Source organism: Budorcas taxicolor, chromosome 1 (assembly GCF_023091745.1).
Source record: "Budorcas taxicolor isolate Tak-1 chromosome 1, Takin1.1, whole genome shotgun sequence".
NCBI classification, from domain to species: Eukaryota; Metazoa; Chordata; class Mammalia; order Artiodactyla; family Bovidae; genus Budorcas; species Budorcas taxicolor.
In genome coordinates this window covers 4,450,583-4,460,289 of record NC_068910.1, presented here as the reverse complement: position 1 = coordinate 4,460,289, position 9,707 = coordinate 4,450,583, and the positions used below count along the sequence as shown (strand labels likewise).

Sequence of the window (9,707 nt, the reverse complement as noted above, 5' to 3'; positions counted from 1 at the left end):
GGGCCCTCATGGGCTGGGGTCAGCTGGGGTGGGGCTTAGTGCCAGGGGCTTTGTCCAGGGGAAATTGGGCAGATCGTGGGGAGAGGAAGGTGCCTCAAAAGCCCTCAAGGATGAGCTGAAGGGAGCGATGGTGGAGGAAGGGACCAGGGCAGAGGGGACCAAAGCGGGGAGGGGACAGAAGATCTTAGGGCTCCTGAAGCAGGGCCTTGCCTCCAGGAGGTGAACAGGGACAAGCCTGTGCCGGGCGCCAGATCCCTGTGGTGAGCGAGGAGGTGTGGTCCCGGGAGCTCCCGTGTGAAGGGGAGATGGGCCCTAGGAACAGCACACGGACCGCGGCCTGGGACTGGGGTCAGGCTGGGCTGGGGCCGTGGCCCTTGGGTGCCCTGTGATCGGCAAGCCGTGATGGTGTATCCCAGAAAAGCAGGACGAGCTCAGGGTGCGAATGAGGGCCCCCATCTACAATAGGATCGTGAGGACCCCCTCCCAGGAGTGAAGTGGGGTTGCGGGCAGCCTGGCCTTCGGGGTCCTCAGTGACCACGGTCCAGCCATGACTTGTACCCAGCACCGTGTTCTACACAAGATACTCAGTTCTGGGGAACATGGTGGACAAGAAGGACCAAGCCCCTGCCTGTAGGACATGCCCTTCCGTGGGGGCGGGAAGGGGCCCCCACAAACCATGAAACAAACGACAAAGGAGACTGTTCAGATGGTGACGTCCTCCCGATACACACTTGCCTGGAGCTGCCCACGAAGGCCTCTCTGAGACCTCGAGGATGGAAGGGGCCCTAAAGGGTGGAGCTATCCAAGGAGACAGAGCGGCCAATGCAAAGGCCCTGAGGCAGGGAACGCAAGGCCGGCCAGGAAGCGTCCCAGTGTCCGAGACCTCCGTTGCTGAAGCTCCCTTGTGCTGTCTCTCTTCCCACCTGGGATGTCTATACCTCTCTGCTCAGAAACGTGCCCCCTTCCCTGCAGCCCACCTGGGGCTTCAGAGCCCTGCTGTCCCGGGAAGCAGGCAGCGTCAGGACTTGCATGGGGAGCCTGGTGGTGTGTGCGCTGGGGGGAAGGAGCAAGGGGCAGGCAGGCGTGGCGGGTGGGTGGGATGCGGCTGCTCAAGGTGAAAGGTGCTTGGCCGGGTGATTAGGCCCATCGCTAAAGAGGTCAAGGTAAACAGTTTGATTCTGACACGGCCCCTGCTGGCCAGACAGAGGGACAGACGATGGACTTCCTGGGTCAAGACCAGCACGCGCAGCCCTGCCCTGGCCAGGCTGAGCCCCCGACCCTCAAACTCATGGCCTTGCTTGTTACCCCCTAACGCTTATGACAACCTGGAAGCTTTTAATTCCTATTCTGTTCATGGGTCTCCTAGGCTGTACCTTGAGCCCAGGGGTGGGCTGGGGTCTGTCTTGCTCATCACAGGGCCCCAGAGCCCAGCTCAACACACAGCAGGTGCACGTAAATCGTTTCCCTTACTTCTGCGGTCCCCAACCTTTTTGGCACCAGGACCAACTTCGTGGAAGATAATTTTTCCACGGACCAGGGGTTGGGAGGGGCGATGGTTTTGGGATGATTCAAGTGCATTACATTTATTGTGCACTTTATTTCTAATCTAGCGCTGCCGCTGATCTCCCAGCAAGTACCGTAGGTCCACAGCCTGGAGGTTGGGGACCCCTGCCCTACTTGAATGAGCTGGGATTTCTGTTTGGTACCTGGGGCCTGGCACATGACAGGTGCCCAAGGACTGTCTGTAGACTGAGCGGATGCATCTAGGTTATCAAAGGAAGTGCTGACTTTCTCTAAGACTCAGGTCCACCCTCTGTTCAGTTCAGTTCAGTCGCTCAGTCGAGTCCAACTCCTTGCAACCCCATGAACTGCAGCACGCCAGTCCTCCCTGTCCATCACCAACTCCCAGAGTCCACCCAAACCCATCTCCATCGAGTCAGTGATGCCATCCAGCCATCTCATCCTCTGTCGTCCCCTTCTCCTCCTGCCACCAATCCCTCCCAGCATCAGGGTCTTTTCCAATGAGTCAACTCTTCACGTGAGGTGGCCAAAGTATTGGAGTTTCAGCTTCAGCATCAGTCCTTCCAATGAACATTCAGGACTGATCTCCTTTAGGATGGACTGGTTGGATCTTCTTGCAGTCCAAGGGACTCTCAAGAGTCTTCTCCAACACCACCGTTCAAAAGCATCAATTCTTCGGCACTCAGCTTTCTTTACCATCCAACTCTCGGGTCCATCTATGACTATAGCCTTGACTAGACGGACCTTTGTTGGCAAAGTAACGTCTCTGCTTTTGAATATGTTATCTAGGTTGGTCATAACTTTCCTTCCAAGGAATAAGCGTCTTTTAATTTCATGGCTACAATCACCATCTGCAGTGATTTTGGAGCCCAAAAAAATAAAGTCTGACACTGTTTCCCCATCTATTTCCCATGAAGTGATGGGACCAGATGCCATGATCTAGTTTTCTGAATGTTGAGCTTTAAGCCAACTTTTTCACTCTCCTTCACTTTCATCAGAGGCTTTTTAGTTCCTCTTCACTTTCTGCCGTAAGGGTGGTGTCATCTGCATATCTGAGGTTACTGATATTTCTCCCGGCAATCTTGATTCCAGCTTGTGCTTCTTCCAGCCCAGCGTTTCTCATGATGTACTCTGCATATAAGTTAAATAAGCAGGGTGACAATATACAGCCTTGATGTACTCCTTTTCCTATTTGGAACCAGTCTGTTGTTCCATATCCAGTTCTAACTAAATATGCTATCTAGGTTGGTCATAACTTTCCACCCTCTGTGAAAGAGTCTAAGAGTCCACTCTTTCAGGGTGGGAAGATGGGGGATTAAAGGTCATCCCTGACATGATGGACATCTGCTCTGTAATGCACGATAGACAATTAAAAACAAAGAATGCTTTTTTGTTTGGAAGAACGGACTCACAGAAAGACAGGAAGGTCGTTAGAAGTCACCTACTCTGACCCTTCTTTGCAGGTGGGGAGACCAAGGCCCCCAGTCCATAGGGGGTCACCCAGGTCACCCAACATGCCCGCCTGGCTACTCCTGCCCCAAAGAAGCTCTCAGGAAGACCGTCCATCATCCACAGTGGGGTGCCAGTGACGAAAGCGGGTTGCACTGGGGTGCTGACAAGGGCCCGACTCAGTTGTTCAGGCCTGGGCAGCAGTGGCAGGAGTGGCACTGGGCTCAATCGCCAAGAGAATCTGGAAAGACCTGTCGCCCCCCCTCAGTTCGCTGGGACTAGGAAGCTCCAGGATCCACTCCCACCTGCAGGGCAAAGCTGCCCGCTGTCCCGCCTGGGCCCGGCTCACACACCTACAGACCCGAGGAGTAGGTACCCCCGTCCTCCCACAAGGGACCGCGGCTGTCGGCCACGAGGCTGGGGGCAGCCCAGGCCTCCCTTCCCTGAGCCTGTTTCCTGCCGGGACCAGTGGCCCTTGCTGACAGTGTCCCCCGCTTCTGCGCGCGCGCGTGTGTGTGCTAAGTCCCTTCAGTCGAGTTCGACTCTGTGAGACCCTCTGGACTGTAGGCCGCCAGGCTCCTCTGGCTACGGCATTCTCCAGGCTAGAACACTGGAGTGGGTGGCCAGGCCCTCCTCCAGCGGACCTTCCCGACCCAGGGATGGAACTTGCACCTCTTTCATCCCCTGCACTGGCAGGCGGGTGCTTTACCACTAGCGCCACCTGGGAACCCTCCTGAGAACCTGGTTCAGTCCACAGCCGTGGAGGGCCCCTCCAGCCCTCAACCTGCATTTCCCACTCGGTACCCAACACTGCCAGCCGCATCTGACTTGTCCCTCAACTGCCTGCCCATCCCAGAGTAGGTGCTCGATGAACAAGTGTCCAGGGAAGGGACAGCTCCTCCCAGCCCCACGGGGAGGCCTTCGTGCCTCTGACCACTGGGGAAACCAGCTTCCTCAGCAGAGCTGGGTAGAGGCGGGGGGTCCAGCCTTCCACTTGAGCTCTGCTGTCCCCACTGCCGGCCGGCTAGAAGGAAGCTGGGATTGCACGGAGGGCCAAGCGCGGTGTGGATGACCTTCTGAGCCTCCGCCCCTCTCGACCAGGCAGGCGCAGAACAGGCTGTGAGGGGCGGTGAGCGGTGGGGCTGGGGCGTGGTTGGTTGGTCTCTGCTTCCCCAGCCCAGCCCCTCTGGAAGGCCAGGTGTGGCGAAGGATTAGAGCTTAGCGGGCGGCGGTGCGCAAATAGCTCTTAAGCCTCTGTGTGGAGGTGCTGCTTGGTCAGCAGCCTCCTCTCCATGCCACCCCCCAGCTCCCCTCACTGCTGAGCCACCTGCGTCACCACAGTGAGGCCGAGTGAGGCCTGAGACAACTCAAGGGGGCAAGAGGAGAGGAGAGACCGGCTCTGCGCTTTCCACTGCCTCTCCTCCCGCCTCCCCCTCCCCAGCATCTGGCCGAGGCTGGGGCCTGGGGACATGGAGGTGAATCCTAGGCCACTCCGTCTCCCCTCCTGGTCTCCCCTCAAGGAGCTCCCGGTCTTCAGGGGCAGCAGCCACAGGGAAAACGGATAACCTGGAGAGGCGGAAAAACGCTCCCGCCTCAGAAACATCGGGGCCAGGAGGGAGGGGACAGCTGGGCCAAGGCCCCCGGCTGGTGGAGAGGCGCTGGGGCCCCGGGCTGGGGTGGCAAGGGAGGCCGGGGGTCTGGGCACTAGGTGGCAGCCAGCGGGGCCGCTGAAGCTATGACAGGCAGGGCAGTGGCGTGCTGGAGCCCATTCTGATGTCCTAGGGTCTGGAGGAAGGCATCAGGATGTGCTTGGGCAAGTGCTGGGCCAGGGTGGGAGCCCCGCCTGGAGGCGGCCCCTCTGCCCGGGCTCCTGCCTATCTGACGGAGGGGTGGCCTGTGCGGAAGGCCGTCTGATGCCTGCCCACCTGTCCAGGAGCCACGAGGGGCCCCCGGCTTCAGCAGCCTGCCTGAGGGTGGATGCGGACGTCGGCGGGCTGGCTGAGGCTGGGCTCGAGCTGGGGCCACCTGAGGTCTGGCCCGGGGGCTCTTTCTGGCCGCCCAGTCCCCTCTTCCTTAACTCCTCCTTCCAGGAACAGAGAACAGTGCTGAGGACCCGGAGACAGGTCTGGATGCAGTCGCAGCCGGAACCGCGTCTCGGCGGCCCAGCCTGCGGCCACCGCTCCTCTGTCGGGGCCCCACGTCCTCGTGGGGAGACGGGGCGTCTCAGGATGCCCGCGGGTGAGGCCTTTCCTTCCTCGCCGTGGCCTGCAAGGGGGATGGTCACCAACACAGACCGAGGCTGGGACCTCAGTGTCAGAGCTGGAGGGGTCTCTTGTACAGATGGGCCAACAGCAGTGGAGAGAGGGCTGGACCTGGCCACGGCCCTGCCCAGTAAGGACAGAAGGGGAGCAGGACGCGGCGCTCACACGCAAAGGCAGTGCCTGCCTGTGACCCTGTCTTGGCTCCATAAATATTTCATAAACGGAAGAAAAGAGAATGTTCCCGAGCCTCAGTCTCAGCATGTGTCCAGTGGGCACGATTGAAGACACCAGAGGGTTATAGAAGACAAATGCATGGAAAACCCTCACTCGGGGCCAGACTTAACAGGGAGCTCGGACTCAGGCCTCTGGAGCTCAGCTCCTCTGGGGTGGCAGCACCAGGCATGGCAAGGCTGCGAGGATGCACGCTGGAGTTTCAGGCTGGGCCCCTCCCCCACCTCTAGCCTCGAGCCATCTGATCTGTCGCTGTGATTGACGCCTGTTCGGTGGTGGTGGGGGGGGGGGCTGTTTGCTCCCTCTCCTCTTTCCCAGCCACATGCGAGTGATTTCAGCTCAAGCAATGTGCTAATGGAAATCCTAACACATTAATAAATGTTTAGCACGCGAGAGAGCATGCATGATCGTAAGTAATTAAGACGCTCAACGGAGGAGTTCTGTTGGCACAACTGTCTGGCTCCATTTCTTTCTTTTCCTCCGTCACCTCCTGAGAGTGCTGCAGAGGGCAGGAGGGGGGAGGGGGCGGGGCCAGGGTCCAGCCCTGGACTCACCCCTGGGGGGCCCCCTGCAGCCACTCCCCTATCCTAAAGTCTTCATCCCTCCCTTTGGAGGGGACCTTTGCCCCACTCAGCCCGCCTCACGGATGCCCTGCAAAAGATCAGTATCTAATCACCCGGCTGGTTTTCCACATGTTCCCTGGCAGCCCAGTCCCCCTCTTCCTGCCATCAGGACTTTGCATAAAGCCCTGGACTGCTTGCTGCCTTCTTGGCAGGGACCGGGGAGGAGGGTGAAGGGAGAGGCCTTGGGGAAGGAAGGACAGACCCCAGCACCTCCGCCCACCCGAGGCTGCAGAATGGGAAGTCACCCGCCCTCCGTCACAGAGCTGAGTGAGAACCGAGCCAGCATATGAAGCGTGGCTGGTATAGAAGAAAGTCCCCAATAAATGTCAGCTCCCTTCCCCAGCTTCTCATCTGCCCTCAAGCTGCCAAATCAGACGCTTGCTGACGCTCAGGGGATGGGCCCTTCCTGGAACCTTATGCGGGACCCACCTGCTCCAGAAGCTGCAGGAAGGGGCAAGCTCAGGCCACGTGGAGGACCAGGGAGCAGCTGGGGAGGACTGAGGGCCTGGTCCCAGTTGGGAAGTAGAGGGTGGACTCCATAGGCCCCGGGAGCAGCCCTGTTAGCCACCTTCTTTAGAGCCAGGTATCTCATCTTCTCCTTGAGATGGAGCCCCATTGCGCCAAAATAAATAAATAAATAAATATATTTTTTTAAAAAAAACCTGTTCCCCTACCATTCCCATATTGCCATTTTCAATTAGATTAGATTTTAAGAGCACACAAATGTAATGTTCCTCTCGGATCAAATTAGAAAGAAAAACAGGTGCACTTTTGCATAAGGAAATTAAGTTGCAGACAATATGAAGATTTGCTAAAATGCAGACACTGATGAAAATAAGTAGCCCTTTTATTTGTAATTATTGAGGCAATCTGTTCGCAAAGTATACATGTGAACGGTCTGACAGATCCGTGGACTCCGGCAGACTGCCGCAAACAACTCCGAGCCATTCTGAAACGAACAGATTTTTTTTCTCTCTCTCTCTCTTAGAAAATATATGTTCGTTCTCTCCTCCATCTCCTGGTGCTATTCACAAGACACAAAATGCCATAAATAGGAGTTTCATGGTTACACAAGGCCCCTCCCTAAGATACACACTCGATCGGGGCAGAAGACACAGTCTGACAGTTTAACTCTTCCTTCGATGGCCCCGCGACGGGCAGCGGCCGGGCAGGGCGGCGGTCCTCTGGGGGCTGGTCAGGGGCTGGGGTCGTCCACGCGCCGCCGGCAGTAGGGGCAGCAGGTGTGCTGAAGCAGCAGCAGCTCATAGTCCTCCGAGTGGAACATCTGGGGAGAGATAGCCGTGACCCCGCAACCCTGGGCGTTCAGCAGCCCCGAGCCAGGCGGGGACCACCGCCCTGCTAAGGGCAGGTGGCTTGGCAGTGAGTCGGGGCCAGAAGTACCAAGTCCCGCCCACCCTTGTCTGAGGACCAGCAGGGAGCTGGGGAAGGTCTGAGGCCCCTTCTACCCGAAGCACAGTTCACAGGAACATCACGCTGGCCGGACCCCCTGGATGAAGCGCAGGTACAAGGAGCACAAGGTCAAGGGGCAAATCCACAGCAGATGGTCCAGGGATGCCTGTGAGGCTGGGGAGGCGACTAAGGACAGCCAAGCCTCTCCTCCAGCCCGGGAGCCCTGGCCTTAGCTGCTGAGGGACATGTGTGCTGCCCCCATGCCTGGCCTCCCTACGGGGCCCATCCGGGAAGCGCAGCAGCAGCTGGAGGGAAGGACCCGGGACCATGCGTGGGCGGTACCTGGAAGCAGGAGGGGCACATGGTGATGGAGGCGTCGGGCAGCAGGGAGCGGAAGTACTGCCACTGCAGGGGCGGCGGCCAGCGCTTGATGAGGACGTCCCGCCGGCTCATGGAGCGCAGCACGGAGCGGCTCACCACCACGGGCACGAACTCCGAGCCACCTTGCTGCAGGCCGGGCAGGGAGAGCGAATGGGGCCTCACTCAGCCGGCGGGGCTACACACCGCCCCACAGAGGGCCCCCGAGCCCTCCCCTTCCGGTCCAGTCCCTCGGGAGAACCCAGCTGGCCGTCTCTGTGACTGGGAGCCCAACTCCCTCCCTCGGGGGCCCCAGGGGGAGTGTGCGGAGGAAAGGGACCTGAGCCAGGCCTTGGGCGGGGGGCCGGGGGGGTCTCAGCAGCCCATCACTCAGGGGTGCCCGCACCTCAAAGCTCAGCTTGGCCGTGAAGGGGTCGTCTTCCCCCACGGAGTCCATGCTCTCGTCCAGCCTCAGGGTCTGGGCATCTAGGGGGCACTGGTCAAGGACGGGGCCTGAGGCCAAGGGAGAGCCCCCCCTCCACCCGAAGCATTGAGACTCACAGGGCTGGGGGCTCCCTTTGGGCCAGTGTAGGACCCTCCCCATGGCTCAGGGAAGCATAGCAAGGCGCGTGAGCGGCTTTCCCCATGGAGGAGACGCCTGCTCACATGGAGCCCAGCACACAGGTGGGGGAGGTGGTGGGGGGCTCTGAGGGCTTCTGCTGTGGCCCCTCAAGACCCAACACAGCCCACAAAGGCTGCTGAGATGCAGCGTGGGAGCCAAGGCCTGTGGGCTGCAGGGCTGGACCAGGTATGACAGGCCTGGCGGGAAGCCACAGCCCCTAGCACAGCCAGCAGCTCCTGGAGGGTCTCCCCACAGCTGTTGGGCAGCCTCGCAGACCCTCCTCGCAGAGTAGGGTGGGCACTCCTGGGGATCCCAGGGCCGGCCAGCCCGGGCTGGAGGTGCCCAGGGAGCCACCCCCTTGGCCAGGCCTCCACCCCCCGGGGAAGGGAGGCTGCGGGTGCCAGGTCAGGGCAGGCCGTGCCCCACAGCAGCCACACCCCAGCCTCCTGGGCGGGCACGGGCCCGTGGACGTGGTTCCTGCCTCCTATCCTCCCTGCCCCTGCAGCAGCTCTGCACCCCGGGCCAGCGCCCCACCTGGCTCTGGCCCTGAGCCTGCTGCCGTAGGGGCCTCTCCAGCGCACAGAGTGGCCCGCCCTTGCCTCACCTGGCCAGCGAGCCCCCAAGGCCCCCCTGCCTCCAGGCCGGCGCCCAGCGGACACACACACGGGTCCGGCCGGCACCCAGGATACTGTTGCTCGTGATCTCTTGCCACTTGTTCTCCCGCTTGAGTCTTGGCGCCTCCAGATCAATGAGGGAGACAGCTTCTTCATCCGTGATCCCCTCCTCCAGGCAGAATTCAACCAGGTGCAGCACCTCTGCAGACACAGGCAAGGGACAGGCTGCGAGGCTCTCAGAGGCAGCGCTGGGGGGCGGGGAGGGGGGTCCGAGAGCTCCTTCCCACCCAGTACAGGCCTTGCTGAAAGCCGGCGGGGTGGCAAGGGGAAGCAGGCGTGTGTGGGCAAGGGGCCTCGACCCTCCACCATCGCCCTAGTACCTGGACGGGCTCCTCTGCAGGGGAAGAGCAGGGGCCTCTGCCCAGCTCCTGGAAAGGGGCCTCTGATCCCCGTCAACGTGGAAGGAGCTGGGCCTTGAGAGCCGCGTCAGCTGCCCGGATTGAAGGCCCCTCTGCCCAGGAATTTCGTCAGGCAGAGCAGCACTCCGGGCTCTGAGGGGTCTGGGCAGCACTGGCCCTGCCTCTGGGAACCCCGAGTGACCCTATGTGTCAGGGGGGTG

General features: G+C 60.3%; 1 protein-coding gene across 1 annotated transcript in view; it reads right to left on the bottom strand.

The window, feature by feature from the left end:
• Positions 1-6,954: 6,954 nt before the first annotated feature.
• The window catches only part of IFT122 (intraflagellar transport 122), a 65,783-nt gene continuing 63,030 nt past the window's right edge, over positions 6,955-9,707 (bottom strand). The window contains exons 28-31 of the mRNA XM_052636854.1: positions 9,164-9,289; positions 8,259-8,338; positions 7,838-8,002; positions 6,955-7,370 (exon numbers count right to left, since the gene is read on the bottom strand). Of these exons, the coding sequence (XP_052492814.1) occupies positions 7,281-7,370; positions 7,838-8,002; positions 8,259-8,338; positions 9,164-9,289 (461 nt within the window). The 3' untranslated portion in view covers positions 6,955-7,280. The remainder of the gene's footprint in view (positions 7,371-7,837; positions 8,003-8,258; positions 8,339-9,163; positions 9,290-9,707) is intronic.